The following is a 23,473-nucleotide window of genomic DNA, read 5'->3' as shown; positions in this document are numbered from 1 at the left end:
CCAATTCCTGAACAGTTGAGAGACCACAGAGAAGCCAGATCTACAGGCAAGAATGATTTTATGATCATGACTTGAAGGCTGGTTTAGCTGACAAACCCTATGACAATATTGCCCACACCCCCATATAAACATGTCCACCATCATCATCACTGCACCTTAGAGAGCACACATCTGGACTCAAATGCTTTGTTCTTATTATATTTTGCTACTGTGATTCAGTACCTAAGTGAGCGAGAGTGAGAAACAACTTTTTCTGTTCCCTTGCCTACAGTAACCCACCGTGGCCTTTGTTGAAGATTTTTCTCATCATGAGTTATATGTAACTGGCTCATTTATTAGAATGATCCCTTGCCTCAGTATAGGTTCTACTGAGGCTCTAACCCTCCCTAGGATGGCTACAGAAAGACTGCCTTACACTCATAGCTCCCTCCTACCCAACTTATCAGAAGATTGACACAGACACTCTCTCATCTTCACATATAGTGACACACTTTGATACACAGACACAGTCATTCTCAGCCACTTATTCATGCGGGAATACACACACTCCTATATAGTGATGCATATATATGTGTGCAAATATACCCTCTCTCAACTTAGTCTCTCATAAAGATATTTTTCTTTCTCTTATACTCATACTCATACCGGTTCAAAAACAGTCAAATGCTTATTGGTGCATAAGTTGAGAGGGTATCTGTGTTGGCAGACAGAAGTGGGTGTCAAGTGGGTGAGTAGACAAATGACTGGGAAAAGGTGGTGGCTGAGTGAGAACGGGTAGGTGGATGACAGAGTGACCGAGTAGGAAGAAGGACAAGTAATCAGCTATAATAAGATTCTAGAATATCATATTTTCCAACCTGTTAACTCTCATGTGGCTTTCCTTTGAACATTCTCCAAGTCTCATATCTCCCTTCTCTTTGTCAGGCAATCTTTAGCTCTCTCTGTCTCAGTCTCTCTTCGTGTGTGTGTGTGTGTGTGTGTGTGTTTTACTTTCCCAAGACAAAAAGCTTACTTCTGTGCCAGGTAATATTTTATAACAACAGGATCCCTGATATGTAAATGTAACTGCATTTAAGAATTATTTGTAGTAATGAATTTGTGGAAATGTAATGAGAAAAAGAAAATGTGCTTGTTTATTCCTTTCAGGAAATTCCTCTATTCCCCCTGGTTTTCATCAGCTATATTTTTGGCAGGTTATGGGTATGGAAATGTGAAGACATAACTCTCAAAGAGAATTATAATAATCACATCTGATTTATATAGATGTCACCATAGGGTTAGGCAGTTGGAAAATCCAGCAATCAAAATGAATAGGCACTTAAAATTAAGCACATGCCATACTTCTGCTAACACTCTGGTTTGGAACATTGTCAATAATTCACAGGACATTTTTTTTTCAGACTTCTAAAGTATTCATAATGGCAAGACAGATTTATATCTTCTAAGATGAGAATGAAAGCAAGCTATAGATATTGGTATGCTTCCTGCAAATCCATTATGAAGACTTAATTCATTTGGATTTCTTGAGCATATACTATGTGTGCTAGACACTGAGGAGAATACAGAAGAAATAAGTTTATGGTATAGCTGTGAGGTGTTGGAGTAGCCTTGTGGGGTTTGAATTAAGCATTAAAAAGTAAGTAGGATTTCTAAGCAGGCCAAGAAAAGAGTATTAATGAAAGCTAAGAGTCAGAAAAGAAAATGGTATGTTTAGCAGAGAGTTAGGAGGCTCCCCTGGGTAGATGAAGGTAGCATGTTCTTTCTAGTAGGTAGAAAAGATAAATGGGCAGCCTGGGAACCAAGTTTTACAGGACTTAGAATATCAAATTGAAATCTGTCAGCAATAAATAGCCACCAAAATTTGACCTCTTTTTATAAAGCCAACATTTATTAATACAATAATATCAATCTTTTATAAGGGGAGGAACTTATCTGATATAAAAATTCTAAAATATGAAGCAGTTTTATAGAAACAGCATATATCATGAACTGAAATATGTATTGGGCTAGGAAGTGAAAGGAGAGAGGCAATGGAGAAAATAATTATTCTGATAGGCGTGACTACTATAATAACTGTCATGAACACAAGTATTCTTTGAAGTTGAATTAACTGAACCACTGGTAGTCTTCTGAAGGACGTATGTCCTACATCACAAACCTATAGGTAGACCAGACAACTAAATAAGATCATGAAACTATCTTAAGTTCCCCCAAGCTCTCTAATCCATTTTGAGTACATGTTAAGAAAACAGGCTAGCTTCTGTTTATTCTGACCTTTATTGAACGAATAAATATTAGAGGCCACTAATCCTAATCAGTGAGGTTAATACATAAAAGGTAATTAAAAATGCCAACAATGAAGTTCCAGAAACAAAAAGTAAAAATAAACACTGTATAAGTTACTGACCAGAAAGTCAGTCTCGTAGATGTGTATATATATAGATGAGAGGTCTTCAAAAAGTTCATTGAAATTTTTATTATCTTTTAATTCCAGTTTTCCACAAACTTTTTTTTTTTTTCTTTTTTGTGACCAGTAAGGGGATTGCAACCCTTGGCTTTGTGTCGTCCGCACCGTGCTCAGCCAGTGAGCACACCGGCCATTCCTATATAGGATCCGAATCCGCGGGGGAAGCCAAGCACTGCACTCTCCCGAGTGCGCCACGGGGCCAGCCCTCCACAAACTTTTTGAAGTACCCTCATATATATAGGCCAGGAAAGTGTGATCAGGCAGTCTCCCTCATAGGTTCTGCCAGCCAGCTTTCTCCTTTTTTGTTGGGGAAGAATCAGGCAGATTAAGGGGATAATCCTAAATGCTTTTCTAATTTAAAATTAACCCAAAGAAGTGAGTATATATGACACTAAAAGTCAGGCTTTCTCTCTGCTTAACATGGAGAATTAATATCCTTTTACACTCGGCACCAAACCAAAGTGACACCCCCCCCCAACAGACACACACACACACACACAAGCAAAATCTCCCTCTCCCTCCCCAAAGCCCAAGATGTTCCAGACAACATAATGAACTACACAGTTGGGAATGATTCATATGTTTCCACTCTCCATCCAAAAATGAGCAAAAATAGTTTTCACTTAATTTATAATCAGAATTTTCTGCACATTTCCTAAAAAACTAAAGGGAGACTATTCAAAATCTGGCCTTTCTTTCTTCAAAAATTACTGATTAGCCACAGACTGAAGTGTCTTTTGGTAAAATATTTTTGTATTACATCTATCCCTGAAGATGAGGTCTATAGCTGTGTGATGCCAAATATCTAATCAATCATCCAATGTTTTCATGTTTTCGGATGCTTTCAAATAGCTGGTGTTCTGTAGATATAGGCTTACTTTATCCAGTCTTTTTGTTATCTCAACTGTACATATGGATACAGATTTTTCTGTTTGGAATATTTCAAGGCCAATTCCTTATTATAGTCCAAACACCTGCAAATATTTGGCAGAGATTGTTCCATCCTCTCCATATCCCCCCCTCCTCCTACAACCCTGCCCCCATCTTTCGCCATTATAAAGCTGTAAATTTTACAATATGTCCCTTCCTTGTTGCTGTTAATCTATGACCCATGAAATATGCCATTGCCGGAGCATAAAGTTGAGTTTCAAATCACATTTCATGGGGAAAACTTAGATCCAAAACAAAGTGGCAGCAGGCTACAGTAGAAAGAATAGTTAACATGGTCTAGAGGCTGAGTTCCAGTTCCAGCTCTCCTACTACTAACAAGTTCTGTGACTTTGACCAAATGATTTAACCTATCAAAGTCTCAGCTGATAAAACTTTAAAGCGTAGGGCTTCGACTAGACCAAGTCCAAAGCCAAACGCTTTATGATTCTAAGAATTGAAGTCAATGAGATTATTCCCCTCTGCAACCTAGGTATGATTGAGAGTATCATCTTGAGTTAAATCAAAAGACAAACATTGAATTTTGTACAAATTTATAAATATTAGATATAAATAATAACCAAAAGAGGCACAAACCATTGTCAGTGTGACTACTGTCAATGTTACTTGTAACAAATTACAGAATGGAAAATATGTCCTATTCTGAGTACTTTTGACACAAGTTACAATGAATTTTCCAGAACATGGCAGGAGGAAAATCTCCACTCCCTTCTTGCCCTCCTTCCATCCTATCTGGATCTTTCTTCTAGCTTGGCTTATATATTCAGGCCCTATTTTGGGATGATAATCTTACTATTCATTTAAACATTATTTTTCTGAATATCTGCTAAGTAGCTCCCTTCTTAAGAGAGATTATACCACACAGCAGGCAGGCAACGGGAATAAAACAATTTGCTGGATCTGACATTTAGTAACATCAATGTGAGGTAGAACTTTCTAAAAATAGGCACATAAATATTATATGGCAAAACAACTTCAGAAAACTCTTTCCACTGAACACAAATGAAAGACTAGTAACTTCCAAGGCAGGGACTGTAAACAAGTGCTTCAGGCTGTAGCCCACAATGACAAACACTGGCACAGAATGTGATACTGGATTAAATATTTATTGTCTTCAGTTTACATTTTTAGTTCAGGTATTTGATCATCCCTCCTGATTTCATGGTACATTGAAATTTATTTTCTGTTTTGTTTTGTTTTGTTTTGTTTTGTTTATAAAGGCAGGCTTAGAATTAGCCCCATGTTAAGTGCTTAATGGCAATTTGTAGTGGCCAATGTCAAACTTTTGTCTCTTTAGTGTACTGGGAACACCAACACAAACATAAACTAATATCCTCCACAAAAATCTCTCACCTACATAGATACACTCAGATACCTCCACCCACACCTACGCAGAGACACACCCAACCTTCCCATTGCAATGCACATACATATGCAAATCAGCATATATGCTAATTGTAATACACCTACACACATACTCACATACTTAAAAGAAGAAGTGGAAAGATCATAGCAAAGATATGTAATGTGCAAAATGTCACTGACAGAGGAGAGTGTTGTTTCCCTGGATAAACTATTGGTGAGGCAGGCTATAAGCTAACTTCCCTAGAATTGGCCATAAGTATGTGAATGCAAGTAGGTTTATGCAACAGATGAGATAGGCTCCAGTGAGAGCTTGCAGGTGAGTAGGTTATTTATCACGAGAACAACTTAGAGCTAATTCACTTGTCATATATATTATAACATTATTTCCCATGTTATTAGAGAACTTGCTAACTGGATAACTGTATTAAGAGGCAAAGTTACGAAAGGGATATTCCCCAGATCCCTTACCTTGAGTTTCTCAAATCGATCATTCAGGGACGCGACCTGATGGTCTCGGTGACGACCCACCAGTTTGCATAAGGCACAGATCAACTGGTCATCAGATACACAGTACATGTTCACTTTCTCATTCTCATGGTCCAGGCAGGTGATCCCTCGAAGATGTGTGTCTGGCACTGGTTCCACCAGGCGATGGCTGGTGAAAGGTTTCTTGTTGGGGTGTGTGGCCCGCAGGCAACGGTCACAGTATGAGACCTCACAGGTGATGCATGTTTTCACTGCATCCCTTGGTGGGTCCTGCTCACAGAATTGGCAAGCAATTCGCTCACTAGACATGGCGGTGCTGGGCCTGTAAGTCCTCTCCCGGCGGCTCTCACTTGGGGAATTGGGCCCACTGAGTGAAGCCTTCTGGAAGCGATCGATAATGTTCTGCAGGGTTACATTCCTCTTGAGGCCATCTAGACCCCGGTGGTTCAGCGAGATAACATACCTGCACGTGGGACACTGGAAAGCAGTAATGGGTTCAATGGATTCACCAGAGCTGCAGCTCGAAACCAAGATGCGATGGGCACAGCTAAAGCAGAGGCTGTGAGCACAAGGGAGCAGTAGGGGGTCTTCAAACAACTCTAGGCAGATTGGACAGGTCAATTCAGACTCCAGTGTTTCCATCTTTAGTGAAAATAATCCTGCTGAGGCATTAAGAACCGCAGAGGCTGGGCTTTCACCTACAAAGAATACAAAGCAAGAATCGTTAAGCATTTCCAAAGGAAAAGTGGATATAGCAAAATTATACAGTAACCAATGGAGGCTTTACATGATGGACTCCCTGGGGATGCTTGGGCAATAGGAAAGCAATTGGGGAATTAATCAGGAGGCCTTAATCCCCCTTCAAACCTTGTTTTTGACAAATGCCTGAGTTTATTTTCCTGTACTAATAAATAGAACTGAGTGGCCACCTCTGAATCCTGGTTTACTGGTTAATATTACCATTCTAGCTCACAACATTGTTATGGATCATTCTCTCACATATTCTGAACTGACACCTCTAGTCCTGAACTATGATGGGCCTGAGGCCCTGTAAAATTCTCAATCTCTGTTCTCCAATATTGTTCTCTATTTCCCTTCAGGGTAAAATATAGGGGCTGCTCTTATTTCACATCCAGTGGAAGGAAAACAAGGCCATATTTCAAACTAACTCTCTACTTCCCTAAATGATTCCATTCTGAGAGCCTGCATAAAAAGAAGAGAGAGCTTTAGAAAAATGCAGTCCTTGGTGCAGGATAAGTAATTCTCCAGAGTATGAACTTGAATTACTTCCTATTACCACACATAGAAATTTCTGTTCCCTCCCATTTCTAGTAAACTGAGTCACTAGAGACAAAAAATGGATAGTTTTCACTTTCACTTTCTTCTCTCACCTTCAGAAACCCTTAAGCCAAATGGGAAATAATTTCAGTTTTCAACTTACTCAGCAATAGTTGCTGATTAATGATGAAGTCATGTTACCTTGTGACTTCAGCTTGGTTTTATTATTGAACACCTTCTGAACTAGCACAGCCTGCTATGAAGCTCATCTCCTATGTGTCTTTTCATACTTCCTAAAACATAACAGGATCAAGATCTAAATAGAAATTAGCAAGATGAGCAGCATAAATTTTCAGATCTGGAAACCTTCATTTTAGTTTGCATCAGAGAGTAAAAGAAGTCACCCAACGGACAAGAAACTAGCCTCTTGGCCAACCTATCTGTTCTCCCACAGGAATTTCTGAGTTGAACAAATAAATACTTACTGCCATAGGTCTTCCATTAATTAAAATCCACACACATAAATATTCAAAGTTAGCCTTAACTAAGGAAAACATAAAACATATCTTATTGACTGAAAGTTTAATACTGTTTACAGGAAAGAGAAAGGCATATTTTACTTTTCAGTAGCTTTTGTTCATCTCACTATCATTGGAGACTCTCACTGGGGTTTGAAAATTTGATTCTGCCATTGATATTTTTTCTGATATTGTCATTTATCTCTGATATATGCATAGCCTTCTCACAGGACACATAAATACTAAATACAATTATACCTTGTGCATAAAAGTACAATTAGATGTATACCTAAAAGCTATTTCTAAATCAAACTTTTAAGTGCACTGAATTAACTGGCTATTTAATGTAAATCTATAGGAAACCGGGATATAAAAATGAAGACTTTTTGTAAAGCAGTCACTCTCAGTCGGTTTAGTAGGTTCAGATGTTTATATGGGACCCTTTTTTAAAAAAAGACATGTGGTATCTTTATTTTACAATTTTTTTACAAGGGCTTGAAAATATTTAGCTGGTATTTTGTAGCTTATAACATCTATCAGCATCGCCCATAGAGATGAAAAGTAAAACAATGAATCTTAGAATTGGAAGAGACTTTAGAGATGAAAGATTCCAAATTCAACTGAAGGCAGAAATATTGCCTTAGATGGCTCCACCTGATATCCTCAGTGGCTCAAATTCAACATGTCCATAAATGAACTTGTTATGCTCCCCTGTGCCACCCCGCTCCTGCAAAACAAACAAACAAACAAACAGCCCTTCTCCTCTTCTGATTTTCCCTGTCTGCTGAATATCACCATCCAAGCCAAGAAACCTAGGAGTTCTCTTATTTACATGTTTATTATCTCAACCACTGTTGGCTTCCAAAACATTCTCTTTTCTTTCATTTATATATCTGTAAATATGCCCATTTCATATTTTTATTCACAGCATGATGCCTCACACAAACTAGGTATTCAATAATTGTTTAAGTATCCCTTAAATTAAAAGTAAGAAAGGACCCAGCATTTATTAAGCATCTCTTTTATTTATTTATGTACCTTACTTTTGGTGGCTGGCGGGTATCAGAACCAAACCCTTGACCTTGGTGTTTTAAGGCTGCACTCTAACCAACTTAGCTAACCGGCCAACCTATTGAGCACCTCTTATATTCTGGGTACTATGTTAAGCACTTTACACACATTATTTCATTAAATTATTTCAAGAAACCTGTAAGGAAGGTACTATTACTATATCCACCTTATAACTGGGAAACTGGGGCTCAGAGTCATTAAGTAAATCTACCAGGAACACACATACTCAAAGCATGACTCAGTCTAATGCCAATGCTTGTGCTCTTTCTCCTACACCTTTATTTCAATCATCTTGCCTCCTTCACTGAAGTTTATCTTGACTATATACAAGAGAGTTTCTAAACAGCGTGTTTCCGCTTCTATTTTTGTCTCTCTGTGTCCCTCTGAGTTTCTCTGACTCTGCCTATCTCATTCTTAGTCCCTTCCAGAATCGTATCTCTTTCTTCTAGGCCCATCTCCACCTCACACCGCACTTCTATTAGTATCTCTTGGAGAACTGCATGTCTGCATTCCACAACGTATGTGTTGGAAGCTACCTGGGTTGGTCAGCAGCATTGCTGATAGACATGTCTATGTGTTGAAATCTGTATAAAAACAATTAGAGTACCACAACTCTCCTAAGTCTCAGGACGGTGTCATATAAATTCTTCTGTACAGAGGAAAAGCTCTTCAATTTTGCCTGGAACCCTAAAATTTGTTCATGAATCAGTGTGACACTTGAACCTCACTATGAAATTAAGCTTGGGAAAGTATGCTATGGGTCAGGATTGCCTTAGGTAGGGTCAAAATAGGTTTTTAACCAGGACTATTTGCAGAATGCTGTGTGTATGTCATATATGCACTTTTATGGGGAGAGGGTTGTCCATAGCTTTCAAAAGATTTTTGAGAGTCCTTGACAGAAAAAACAGCAAACACCTGTGCTCTAAGATAACCTACCTTAACTGATTTCAGCTCCATAAAGAATAATATAAGATGGTTACTGTCTGTTGCCTATTGTAAGTAACTTTTCTATACTGTTTCTATTCTGTTCTGCTTTATTATCATATATTAACTGCTTAAGCCAATCTTTGGTAACTGAATACTTTTTTCAAGTTCTTCAAACAACTGTTCCTTCACTTCTCATTTATGAAGCCTCCTTGTTTTGGTTACTCCTTATATTTCAAAATCTTTTCAAATATCCCCCATTTTCCCTACTTCCCTGATTATCTAAGCACCTTTGCAATACCTTTACATGCATTATTGCATTTAAATTTCACAACAACCCTCTAAAAGGTAGGTACTATTATTACAAAAAAAGGTAACTTGTCCAAGGTCACACTTGCTTGCAAGTAGCAAAGCTAAGATTCAAATTTAGAATAAAACTCCAGAGATAAATCCATACATTTATGGTCAGCTGATTTTCAAGGGTTCCAAGACCCTTCAACAGAGAGAATAATCTTTTCAACAAATGGTGCTGGGACAACTGAATATCCACATGCAAAAGGATGAAGTTAGAGCCCTACTTCCCACCATACATAAACATTAACTCAGAAAAGACCAATGACCTAAATGTAAGGGCTGAAACTAAAAAACTCTTGGAAGGAAAGGTAGGTGTAAATCTTTGTGAGATTAAATTCGGCAACAGCTTCTTAGATGACACCAAAAGCACAAGCAACCAAAGAAAATATAGATAAATGATTCTTTATCAAAATTTAAAACATTAGTACTGCAAAGCACAACACCATCAACAAAGTGAAAAGCAATCCACAGAATAGGAAAAAATATTTGCAGATCATATATCTGATATGAGTCTAGTATCTACAAATTTACAGGACTCTCACAACTCAACAACAACAACAAAACAAACAAACAAACAAAAAACATGAATATGGGCAAAGGATTTGAACAGACATTTTTCCAAAGAAGATATACAAATGGCCAATAAGCAAATGAAAAGATATTCAACATCATTAACCATTAGGGAAATACAAATCAAATCCACATTGAGATACTACTTCACACCCACTAGGATGGCTAAAATAAAACAAAACAAACAAAAACTGGGAAATAGCACATGTCAGCCAGGATGTGGAGAAATTGGACCCCTCATACATTGCTGGTGGGAATATAAAACAGTGCAGCTGCTTTGGGAAATAGTTTGGTATTTCCTCAAAAGGTTAAATGTAGAGTTACCATATGACCCAGCAATTCCACTCCTAGGTATATACCCAAAAGAATTGCAAATGTGTTCACTCAAAAACTTGTACACAAATGTTAATAGCAGCAGTATTCATAGTAGCCAAAAGGGAAACAACCCAAATGTCCATCAGCTGATGAATGGATAACCAAAAGCAGTATATCCACAAAATGGAATACTATTAGGCTATAAAAAGTAATGAAATACTGATACATGTTACACGTGGATGACCCTCGAAAACATTATATTAAGTTAAAGAAGCCAATCACAAAAGTCCATGTATTATGTAATTCCCAGAATAGGCAAACCCATAGGAACAGAAAGCAGATTAGTGATTGCCAGGGGCAAGGGGAAGGAAGGTATGAGGAGTGACTACTAACAGGCAGAGTTTCTTCTTGGGACAATGAAAACGTTCTGAAACTAGAAAGTGGTCATAATTGTACAACTTTGTGAATATACTAAAAATCACTTAATAATACACTTTAAAATGGTGAACACTATGGTATGTGAATTACATCTCAATTTAAATAGAAAGGGATTCAAACCCAGATCTGTCTGACTCCAGAGTGTGAATAGTTAACCACTGTACTATACTACCAGCTGCATAATTATGTAGTATTTATAAACTCTATTGAATTGCTTACTCCTTTCAATTGTTTTTCTAGGTCACTGATTTTGCAATACTCTGGGATATTTCTACTGATCAATGAGTGCCAGAAAATTCGGAGCTCTCAGTTTTTATTAACTCGAGAAATATTTAAGTGACTCCTGAAAAATATTTGACTTCTATTATCATAAGATACTTATAGCAGGAGGAAGCAGAGTGACAAAAATAAAACAATGGCAGAGTATTCAACTACAAAAAGTTTGCTAATCACTAATCTATGCAGAATTAGGTAGTGTGCTGAGAATAAAGAGATGATGTGAACATGATAGGGTGAAACCCATTGACAGGTAATCATGGAGCTTTTGCTAGAAAACATAATGATTTGTTATAAAAATGCATTGATAAAATGTCTGGTAGGGCAGAACCAATTGCCATATTAAGAAACGAATGCCTTCCTCCACATACCCTGATTAGTTCCCTTCCAAATTATTTACTTACTGCTGTGTTGTCAAACATGTGTTTATGTATTTGCTCTTGCTCTATTATAAAAATTGCTCTGTATAGTTTATCTTTAACCTGTACCCCCCTTCAGGCTGAGACCCCTGAAAATAGAAGTCAATGATAATAAACTATAGGAAGGTATCATAAGGCTGTGTGACTGGATAGAAGTACAAAAGAGGAGTTTTAATGAAGGTGATTACGATAAAAATAATGCATTCTACCCTTACAAAATGAAAGACTGATTTCAGCATTGCCCTCCAAATCCCACATTCAGCTAACTCTGATCAAGAGAGAAGCCATGCTCTGCAGTTGGCAGAATTCTATCATTTCAAATGTTATTTGAACATAATTAAGTGCCCACTTATGTCAACAGTTAATATTCCATCTAGTTTGTATCTTCCAGGTCTGCAGAGCAGGGCGCTGGGCTCTCACTTCTTCACAGAAAATTCATGACTGTGAAATCAACCCTGACCTCTAGGCTATAGATTGAGAACTAAACTGAGTTGTACATTTTGGTTTTTTTTCTTTAATAAATTAATATAAAATAAACTTTCTTCAGGATATTAACATTAATGTCTCATAAGCTCTCCCTTTAAATACTAGAAACTATCTCCCTGCCTTGGGGGATCAGCAAATGAGTCTTGGCTTAGTCTAATATTTCTTCAAGTGTAAAATGTTGTTCAAGTTAGACTAGAATCACCAGATGATCAGTTTAAGATGCTTTCCAACTCTGACATCCCATTACTATAGAGATCTGGCTATCTGGTACCACATAGGAAACATACCTTGCATTATTTTAAACTATCTGCTAAAAACATAAATCTTATTTATTAGTGTGACTAGAAAGGCTAACAAGTGATGGACACCACCACCAAAGGAACTGGAAATAAACAAAACGCATTACTTTCTCGGCTAAATCAAGGTGCTTAAGTACAGTGGCTGGTTTTGCCTGTTGTATCTCAAGGAAGATATAATGGATGTTACAGAGGTCAGCTAAAGGGGAAGAGGGTCTTATGAGTGCAAACTAATAAGAACACCTTTTGGAACTGAAAAAGAAGACAACCAAATCCCAGAACACTATGATTAAGAAAGGGCCCCTTGAAGCTCAGAAAAGATCTTTTGGGAACATAAAAAGCAATTAACGCATAGAATTCTCATCCTATAGGATAAGGATTGAAAATAGCACCCCAGAAAAAAGAGGCTAGGTAGTCAGTAATCATAATTAATAAAAATAGTCACCTTACATTTATATAAGATTTTATACTTTTCAAATGGCTTCAAAGCCATTATCTCATTGATCTTCATAACAGAGCCTGGTTACAGTCCTGGATCTAAATCAAATTAACTGAGTTATCATAGGTAAAACATTTAAACTCTTGGGCCATGGTTTTCTCATCTATCTAATGAAAAATAACCGCCCTACCCATCTCACAGGCTCTTGTAAGGATCAAATGAGAATAAAATAAAATTATTAACTTGCTTTGCAAATACAGTACAGGTATTCTCATCATGCATTCAGAGATGATAGATACAAAGCAAGTTAATAAGAAAAGTAAAAAATGTTTGGAAATTCATCCCAAACACATGGTTGACATAATGGAGGACAATCACATTCTCCCAAAGGATTTCTGGAGGATCATCATGGATCCGATTGTGGTATTTCTTATGCACATATGTCTTCCCATTTAGACTGGGATCCCTCTCCCCAAGGGAAGAACTGTCTCTCTTCTTTTCTCTTAAGCTCTCATCATACATAAGGAGAGCTCAGGACTAGAGGTTGATTACCAACTGACAGAGAGCACCAGAGCCAGTTCCTGTCTAATAGGTTGTTAAAGCCTACTGAACACACACACACAAAAAAAAACCCGGGGGGGGGGGGGGGGGAGAAGATATAACAACCACAACTACTTGAAGTTGATACGACAAGCAAACAGAAAGGACATTGTTGGGGGGGAGGGGGGGAAGGAGGAGGGAGGGAGGTTTTGTGATGGGCAACAATAATCAGCCACAATGTATATCGACAAAATAAAATTTAAAAATAAATAAATAAATAAAAATAAAGTTACTGGGTGAAGCAGAGAAAAAACATAAATAAATAAAGCCTACTCAATATTTTATAGTATGTGGATTTAATGATATTTTCTTTTAAATAAATAGCTCCTAAATCCAACCACTGGGTATTTTATACAATATAGTCATCATAAACATTAAAATGAATATCAAGGGGCTGGCCAGTTAGCTTAGTGAATTAGAGTGCAGCCCTGTAACACCAAGGTCAAGGGTTTGGTTTCCAATACCCTCCAGCTGCCAAAAAAAAAAAAAAAAAAATATATATATATATATATATATATATATATATATATATATAGCAGAACAAAATAACAGAACAAAAGTCCTAAATCTGCTACAAACATGAAAGATCATTCTAAGTAACCAAGAAACGTATTTGCCAAGGTAAAATGATAATTGACAGAAATCCTAAGTACAGTTCCTAACACCTTTATCTTAATGAAGATTATGCTGGCAGTTGCAAATTTGGGGAACAAATTGAGAACAAACTTAATTTACCTACTGCTACTGTGCAGTTTTCCATCTCTTCTAGGACTGCTTTTCCCAACCTCTGTTACCCAATGAAATGTCTGTGAATTTCTAAATGCTCAGTGGTACAGCTGGATGGGCAGCCATCTCTACTTCTACAGAATAAAATCAGCAATATATATGTAGAGCATGCTGTCGAATGTTAGGACCTCAAGTTCAGGTCAGAAACAAGGGAGAACAGAGGCCTATTTAAAATCAAGCTTCTACTCCCCTGGGAACCACATGGGTCCTAGCAACACTGAACAAAGGGCTATAGACAAAGTGATTGAGGATTTTGGATCATAAACCACTTTTTTAATCTCTGGGCTGTATATATTCAGATACTTCACAGTCCTGAATTAGCACTGTCTGCCATGCACACATATGCTACTCCTATCCAGGCAAATTGCAAATACTGGGATTTTATGTTTCCAGAGGATTTTAGATTATATAATGGATTTGTTATCAGATCAGCTGGTTTCTCTCTATAAGAGGATGATCCAGAGACTGGAGACACTGTCAACCAGAGGAGTCTGACCTGCAAGAAAGAGGCTGAGACAAAGCCCAAGGTCAGGCCATCAGAGCTCTGCAGGGAGACAAGAACCCAAGTAGGATAACTCTTATAAATGACACTTTGGAAACCCATTTTGGACGAGCCAGCATCCTCATATGTATTTAGGTGAACCCCAATGTAGAGAAGGGAATGATAGGATGTTGGCACATTACTCATAATCCCTCCACCACCCATACTTTAAACATCTCATACCACCTAGTAGTTTTAGCAGCTTATAGGATTTCTAAGGGAAACTGCAGGAGCTAGGAGGTTGACTATTAAAAGGATTATATCTGCCTATGGTCATGAAGAAGGGGAAGATGGAAAGAAACAAGTAGAAAGAGCCACAGACCTCCAGAGCCCACAGAAAACTGTAAGCAGAGTTTTCGCACATGAAAGTGGACAGAGAAACATATATTGATCCTTGGAGGACAGGAGAAATTAAAGAGGAACTAACAGTCTGCATGGGGGGATAACTGGAGTTGGAATTTCTTGTCTCAGGCTGACCAGTTAACTCAGCTGGTTAAAGTGTGGCCTTGTAACAGCAAAGTCAAGGGTTCAAATCCCTGTACTGGCCAGTCACCAAAAAAAAACAAAGAGGGATTTCTTGTCTCAACATCACTCATCTGGTTTTCTCACTTGCTAACATGATCCAACATACTGGTTTTAAACACTTTCATATTCTCTTCTGTGTACTGTGCTCAGTGATGAACACAATGTTTTTTGAGAGACTTGAAACACCACCTTGGTACCAAAATTTCATTCATCAAAAAGTCAACAGTTTTGAACTGTCGTATATCCCGTATCAACATGTTAAACCTCTAGGTCAAGACATCCAGCCTAAGTAAGGAGGTGTTTCATAAACAAAGAGCCTCATTTTCCCCTTTGCACAAAAGAGAAGACAAAAACCTAATGCTAAATGGAAATGGAGCACCTCCCTAGCCTCCACTAGCAGCCAAGCCCCATGACCTAACAGCTAGGAAGTTACCAAGATTCATAAGGATTAAATGATACATGCATATGAGGCCAAGCAGATGCCTCCAAAACAGCCATTTGAGATATATTCTGTGCCTTAGTCCTGTCCTCACCCTTTTTACATCTCTACGTCCCTGTTAAGAAAGAGAGAACTTGAATTCTAAGGACTAGAATGAAAAGACAACATTCTCTCCTCTTCACCAACCCAGTGAGGTTTGCTGAGTGATAAACTACATACTCCTTCTGTACTTTCCTTCTTAATTGTGGTGTCAGCAGATTTTATGGGAGGAGGGATGAGGGAATGGACAGGCTCACTACCCAGAGCAATATCTGGATGCAATTATGAGACTCCACTGGCACTACTTTGGGATCTGCAAGTTGGAGCAAGTTGCTCTGCTCTTAGAGGAAGGATTAACTGAACCAATTTCATCTAAATAAATTTGCACTGTTCAGATTTTATGCTCATGAAGCAACCAAGTCACTCTGATTTGTGACAATAATTCCCAGAGGTGGCCTTGCAAGGTACAACAGACTAAACAAGAATTCTAGTAGTCAAATGAACAGGAGGGACACAACCATCCCCTTCAAGTCCCTAGCCTCCACACCTGCCTTGCACAGCCCCTCCCTGTCCTAATCCTAGAACTGCAAGTATGGAGTTAAGCCTGGAACAAGCAGGAGGCCAAAGTACTGAGCCAAGTCTGGGGCCTCAGCCCAGTCAGCAGAGCACTCTGCACATTATAGGTGCTTAATAAATATTGTTGACTCACTGCTGCTAGATGCTAATCATGCATATATAGCAATGCCTAAAATTATTTATGCCACTTTTCATTAAAAATTAAATAACTACCCCCATATAGACTAAAAAATGGGTGAGATTATGCTTTCAAATGAGTCTGACTCAGATTGTTAGGTTAGAGTACATTAAACATGATTCAAGCCTTGACTTAAATTAATCACCATTACTCTGTATGCCTAGTTGTATGTATGTTTTCATTTAGTTGTACATGTATTGGGGAAAGAAAAAAAAAACAAAACCCACAGACTTAGGACCTAAGTACAATGACAGATTTGGCTCCCAGGGGGGCTAATAACGACAAATTAAGGTTTCCCTAGGGTTCCTACTTACACCCAGTCAATCCACTAACCCAATAAAAGGTAAATGAAGTGCTTTCTTTGAAAAGTATAATGCTGAGGGTTTATAGAATCCTCTCATCTTCAAAGGACCAAGCCAAGACTCACAATATCCAGTACACAATATTATGCCTTTTACGTAAGTGCACCAACTATGAAAGAAAGGTCATGGAAATGTCCTAAGGCCATAATGCCAATGCAATATCAGATTTGGGATGAACTTTCTGATCTTCTTGGCTCCTAGACCTGTATTTCAACCACATAAATCAAGCTCTGAGGAACAATCAGGAGAAATCTAATTCACATTGTATTATCTGTATTAAGTTAATTGATTGGGCAGGAATATATAAAAATAGTGAAGACTGTTTCCCTTTCAGGGCAGTGATGAGTGAAGAGGATGTAGAAAGGGGGATAGGGTAACCATCTGGGGTAGAACGAAACTGCTCCCAAAACAGAAGAAAAGTAAGGAAGGAGAACTCCCTATCCAGCAACCCCCTTCTATAGGAAAATTGCCAGAGAACTGATTAGACTACTGGGAGGAAACAGAATGGGGGTAATGTCAGCCCTTGTGGCCCAACTTGAGGATCAGACGAATCAACCTCTACACAGTACTCGTCTACATAGCTTCCGATATATTCCTATATATGCTCCTCCTTAGAGACCCACAACCATCACCATCCAACAGCCCCACACTCAGAAATCCTTGAAAAGGCAAAGTGATTGAGAAGGCTGGGAGTGCACCGGTTGATGGGGAAAGGCTGGGGGTGGAGGGCTCCGGTGGGAGATTTGGGTGGGCAGGTAGGTGTTGTGATGTAGGAAGAAGGTGTGTGATCATGAAGGCACGTAGGGGAGTGCGGGAGAGAGAGAGAGAAAGTGAAAAGCCCAAAGACCCCAGGAAGCCCAATTTCCTGCTCTAAGAACAAACGCCTCCGAAAAATAATGTGCTGCACACAGAAGTGCGAAGTAATCTAAACCTTATCATCACCAGTAATGTTTCTGTAAATCTACCCAGCCGTTATTTATTTAATTCTTAGAGTCAGGAATGGAAAAACCCCACCTTTCCCTGGTTCAGTTGCAGTCTGTCCTACGGACATATGTAAGTTTTCCCTCTCCCCCACAGAGCTGGTCTCACAGCTAGGCCAGAAATAAGCCACCACCCAGACGGAGACTCGAGGATCGCTCCCCCGGCTGAAAAGGGATTAAGTTTCGCCGGGCCTGCCCGCCGGCAGGGTGTCCGCGCCGTCGCCGGCTGCTGCGCCAGCACGGTCGGGCAGAGGGCTGGCCGAGGGGCGCCGCCCGGGCCGAGGCGGCTGCCGGCCGCGGGAGCGTGGGAAGGCGGCTCTGCCCTTTCCCAGACTCGCGCCCAGGCGCCTGGGGAGCCGCTCGACTGCCCGCGCCCTGCCCAGCCCGGCTGTGCAGGAGGCCCGGACCGCCTCCGCCCCTCACCCCGGAGTGCAAATTCCGTCCCAGGAGGGCAGCGACAAGAACCCCGGCCCCAACCGCGTGACGGGGAGAAAGGGCCGCGCCGGGGCCCCAGCCGCGGCCGCCTCGAGCCGCGTAGGCTCCGTCACCCGGTCGCGCCGAGTCCGGGAGCCCTCGGCCAGCGCCGGGCCCTGGCGGCACCTGAGGAGCGGCAGGAGCCGAGGCCAAGCCCCGCGCGGGCGGCGACGGTCGACCCCCAGGGCCGCGGCAAGGGGGCGCGTTTTACCCATAGCGTTCCCGGGTGCCAGCCATCTCCTCCGCGCGCCCGAGGGCCCCGGGTCCTCGCCTGCCTCCTCAGAGAGCTGGCTCGGGCTCTGGCGCGAGCTCCCGGGCCGCCGCCGCCACCACTCTAGGCCGCCGCCCGCCGCCGCCGCCGCCGCCGCCGCCGCCGCGCAGCAGCCGGGATCCGCCAGCCCGCGCGCCCCGCAGGGGACAGCACGGGGCCGCGACGCTATGGCAGCTGTGTCTCCTGAGCTAAACTTAAGAGTTTTCGCCCCTCAGTCCAGGGGCAGCTCCATGACACCACGGCAGCACCACACTGTCATTTCCGCCGCGGCAGAGGAAAAAAAAAAGGCAATCCCTTGGAAAAGGGGGGTGGAGTGAGGGCAAATAGGGCCGTGGCTGACACCCCGAGGGAGCACTGGGAAGGGCCCCGGCAGAAGGGGCGCTCAGCCACCTTCCCGGGCTCACCTTCCGCCTCCCCCGCCACTCCCGGCTCCCCCAGCCCCTCCTCTGGAGGCGCGTTTACATGTTTTCTTCCCTGGCAGGAGTGACCGGAGAAACCTGAGCAAGCAAAGGCAGGGGGTGGGTGGGGTTCGGGTAACTACTGTACCTACCAGCTGATTCCAGCAGCCTTTTCTCCAGCGCCCTGTCATCCTGAAGGAAGACACACCGAAAGGGGCCCGAGCGGGCGTGCGTGTGTGCGTGTGTGTGTGTGTGTGTGTGTGTGTGTGTGTGAGAGAGAGAGAGAGAGAGAGAGAGAGAGAGAGAGAGAGAGAGAGAGAGAGAGAGAGAGAGAGAGAGAGAGAGAGAGAGAGAGAGAGAGAGAGAGAGAGAGGAAGCGCCCAAGAATATGTGTGAAATACAGAAGGAAGACTACGGCCAAACTCTTTTCCCACCCGCCAACCCCCTGGTTCCCCAACCCCCAGGTTAGAACAAGGAAAAGGCCGTTGCAACAGGCAATGAGAAGAGAGTGTCTGGGTCCACCACACAGGTCCTCCTGATGAAGCTGCTCTATGCGAAGTTAACTACAGAGTAAAACAAAAATAGTGGAGGAGACAGAAAAGGGCAGACAATTGAAGGAAACCCAACCCCTGTTTCTTTTTACAAAGGGAGAATGGCTGTGTTTTATTGGCCTTAAGCAGAAGTTGTGGGGATGGATTAAAGTCACCCAAAGGGGAAAGAAAAAAAACAATAGGGTTTCTTTTGCACCTTCAAATCGTTGACCAGCAAAGCAAGAGGGTCTTCACCGAGAGGACAATGGGGCCGATGCTAGCTATCCAGGTATTCAATGTCCCTAATAAGCTAACTGGTCCATTTGGAACCCAGGAGCCTCCCATTGGTCTGGAGTCAGCCTGTCTGCCGACCTATCATTGGCTCAGAGACCACCGCCCCACTCGCAAGGTGAATGGGAGAGGTAAGGAGGAGGAAGCCCTAGAGGAGACTCTAACACGAGGCAAAAAAGAAGAAGAAGGGAAAAGAAGCAAGAAAATGAGAGGAGACAACCCCCACCCCCCACCCTACCCGCACACATAGGCCTCCTATTACTGTGCATGGGAACAAATCCAGAAAAATTAAGGTAGCTCTGGGTGTATCCCATCAGGGAACAAATAGTAATCAGCCAACACCCCTGTTAAACAATGTGCTAGAGAGCACTGAGGTGGAAACCAAGGCAAAAATCACAACCAGGCTATCCTAATGGAAATCCAGGCCTAAGAGAAATAAAAGTTAATGAGTCACAATGAAAGCACAGGCAACAAAAGCAAAAATAGACAAATGGGACTACATAAAACTTAAAAGCATCTGCACAACAAAGGACACAGAGTGAAAAGGCAATCTATGAAATGGGAGAAACTATTTGCAAACCATATATCTGATAAGGGATTAATATCCAGAATATATAAATAACTCAAACAACTCAATAACAAAAACAAACAATGCTGTTTAAAAATGGGCAAAGGATTTGAATAGATATTTCTCCAAAGGAGATATACAAATGGCCAACAAGCATATGAAAAGATGTTTAACATCACTAATCATCAGGGAAACGCAAATCAAAACCACAATGAGATTTCACCTCACACCTGCTAGGATGGTCACTATCAAAAAAAAACCTCAGAAAATAATAAATGTTTATAGGTTGTGGAGAAATCAGAACCCTTCTGTACTGTTGTAAAATGGTGCAGCTGTTATGTAACGGAATGTAAAATGGTGTAGCCAGTATGGAAAACAGTATGGAGGTTCCTGAAAAAATTAAATAGAACTACTATACGATCCAGCAATCTTACTTCTGGGTGTATCCGTAGGAATTAAAAACAGGATCTGTACTAGTCCATTTTTGTGTTGTTATAACAGAATACCTGAGACTGAGTAATTTGCAAAGAAAAGATATTTATTTGGCTCACAATTCTGGGACAGCTGTATCTAGCATGGGCCTCAGACTGCTTTGACTCATGGTGGAAAGTGGCAGGGCAGCCAGCGGATGCAAGATCACTTGGCAGGAGGAAGCAAGAGAGAGAGCAAGGGGAGGTGCCAGCTTCCTTTAAACAACCAGCTCTCCTGGGAACCTGTAGAGCCAGAACTCACTCACTACCCCCCCCCCCAAGGCATTAATCTATTCATGAGAGATATGTCCCCTGTGACCCAAACAGCTCTCAACACTGCCACTTTAGGGATCAGATTTCAACATGAGCTTTGGGGAGTGTTAAATAAAAATTATAGGAAGCCATCGTTTTGGACTAAGTGCCTGCACTGGGTCCCAAAAGACCAGACTAAAAATCAAAATGGAGTCGCCCCTGCTAAGTTCTGCGTCACTTAGGCTGTGCTCTGACCTTCCAAGAAGTCAGGAGAAAGGTAACAGCCAAATTTCCTAAAGAGGCTAGTTTAAATCTTCAACAGGTGTGATAATAAAGTTCTCTCTGCTTTAATCCTTACACAAAAGAGATAGCCCAAAGTACCCTGGTATTATTTTTCTATTGTTCTGTCTTTCTGTCCCCACCTTACGAAGAAAGTAACTTTGAAATGACCAGTTGCTTTTTCGCTCTTTGTTTCTGCTTTCTTCAGCCTTTCTCTGTTTATAAAAACAACCTCCTCTGCTTGGCTCATTGGAACACTTATTCTTTTATGGAATAATGTGTTGCCCAATTCTAGAATCGCAATAATGCCAATTGAGATCTTCAACTAAAAATATTGTATTTTTGTTCTTTTGACAGAGGACAAAGGTTGTGGGGGGAGCAAACATATCCAAACTATATCATTCTGCCCCTTACCCCCGCAAAACTCATGTCACTCTCACATACAAAATATAATCATTCCAATCCCAACAGTCCCAAAAGTCTTAGCTTGTTCTAGCACCAACTTCAAAGTCCAAAGTCTCATCTGAGACCAAAGGCAAAACTTCCAGCTGTGAACCTGTAAAAATCAAGAACAAATTTATCTACTGCCAAGATACAATGATGGAACAGACATTGGGTACACATTCCCATTCTAAAAGGGAGGAATAGGCCAGAAGAGAGGAGGAACAGGCCCCAAACAAGTCTGAAACCCAGCAGAGCAGACATTAAATCTTAAAGCTCCAAAATAATCTCCTTTGATTCCAAGTCCTGCATCCTGAGCACAGTGGGGGATTTGGGCCCCCAAAGCCTTGGACAGCCCTGCCTCCATGGCTCTGCCAGGAACAGCCCACTGAGCTGCACTGGTACCTGTGGCTTTTCCAGGCAGGCGTTGCACGTTGCCAATGGCACTACATTTCTGGGGTCAGTCCTGGTGGCAGCACTGCTCCCACGACTCTACTAGGCAGTGCCCTAGTGGGGGCTCTCTGTGGGGGATCTGACCCACGTATCTGCTCTGCATTGCTGTAGTAGATGCCATCTGCGATGACTCCGCCCCTGTGCCAGGTCTCTGTCTGGGTCCCCAGGCCTTACCATACATTCTCTGAAATCTGGGTGGAGGCTGCCACTCCTCCACTGCTCTTGTCTTCTGCCAGCCTGTGACTTAACACCACATGAACACCACCAAGCCTTCCAGCTTGCACTCTCCAGAGCTGCACGCTCCAGAACTATGGCAGGAACCATGCTTAAGGTCACTTGAGGCAAGGCTGCTCCAGCTGGATGTAGGGAGCAGTTTTCACCCTGGGTCTGTCCCCTGGAACAATTCAGTCCTCTTAGGACTCTGGACCCATGATGGGAAGGGTGGCCCAGACTTCTGAAATGCCTTTGGGGCCTTTCTCTCATTGTCTTGGCTACTAGCACCTGGCTGCCTCATCACCATGTCTTTAGCAACCAGTGGATCTGCTGTACTTCTGAATTTTTCTCCTGAAAATACTCTCTCATTCTATACCACATGGTGAGGCTGCAAAATTTTCAAATCTTTACACTCTGCTCTCCTTTTAATGATAAATTCAGGCTTTACATCATACCTTTGCTGCCATAACTGAGAGTAGACTGTTACAAGTAGTCATGCAGCTGTCTGAATGCTTTGCTGCTTAGAAATTTCTTCCAGCAAATATTCTCATTGACAACTCTTAACTCCCACTTTCCACGAAGTCCTAGGGCATGGACACAATGCAGCCAAGTTCCTTGCTATGGAGTAGCAATTCCCAATTTGTCCAATTCCCAATAAGTTCCTCATTTCTATCTGAGACCTCATTGGCATGGCCTTTACTGTCCACATTTCTATCAACTTTCTGGTCCCAACCATTTAACCAATCTCTAAGAAGTTCCAAACTTTCCCTCATCTTTCTGTCTCCTTTGGAGTCCTCCAAACTCATCCAACCTTTGTCCATTACCCAGTTCCAAAGCAGCTTCCACATTTTCATGTATCTGTATAACAACACCCCACTCCTTGGTAACAATTTTCTGTATTAGGCTATTTTTGTGTTGCTATAACAAAATACCTGAAACTTGGTCATTTATAAAGAAAAGAGATTTATTTGGTTCACGATTCTTGGACAGCTGCATCTGGCTTGGGCCTCAGGCTGCTTCTACTCATGATGGAAAATGGCAGGACAGCCAGCAGGTGCAAGATCATGTGGTGAGAGAAAGCAAGAGAGAGAGAAAGCAGAGGTGCCAGGATCCTTTAAACAACCAGCTCTCATGGGAACTAATAAAGTGAGAACTCA

General features: G+C 41.3%; 1 protein-coding gene across 3 annotated transcripts in view; it reads right to left on the bottom strand.

Moving 5' to 3' along the window:
- Positions 1-19,064, bottom strand: part of MID2 (midline 2) — an 81,228-nt gene extending 62,164 nt beyond the window's left edge. For 2 of the 3 annotated variants that reach the window (XM_063083316.1, XM_063083317.1), the window contains exons 1-2: positions 18,362-18,493; positions 5,249-5,964 (exon numbers count right to left, since the gene is read on the bottom strand). In XM_063083316.1, the coding sequence (XP_062939386.1) occupies positions 5,249-5,964; positions 18,362-18,365 (720 nt within the window). In that variant the 5' untranslated portion in view covers positions 18,366-18,493. Of the gene's footprint in view, positions 1-5,248; positions 5,965-18,361; positions 18,494-18,971 lie in introns of those variants that run through there. The other variant, XM_063083318.1, reaches the window with a different exon arrangement.
- Positions 19,065-23,473: the final 4,409 nt, after the last annotated feature.

Source organism: Cynocephalus volans, chromosome X (genome assembly GCF_027409185.1).
Source record: "Cynocephalus volans isolate mCynVol1 chromosome X, mCynVol1.pri, whole genome shotgun sequence".
Lineage (NCBI taxonomy): Eukaryota > Metazoa > Chordata > Mammalia > Dermoptera > Cynocephalidae > Cynocephalus > Cynocephalus volans.
The sequence above is the reverse complement of the archived record's forward strand: the minus strand, read 5'-3'. Positions and strand labels throughout refer to the sequence as shown.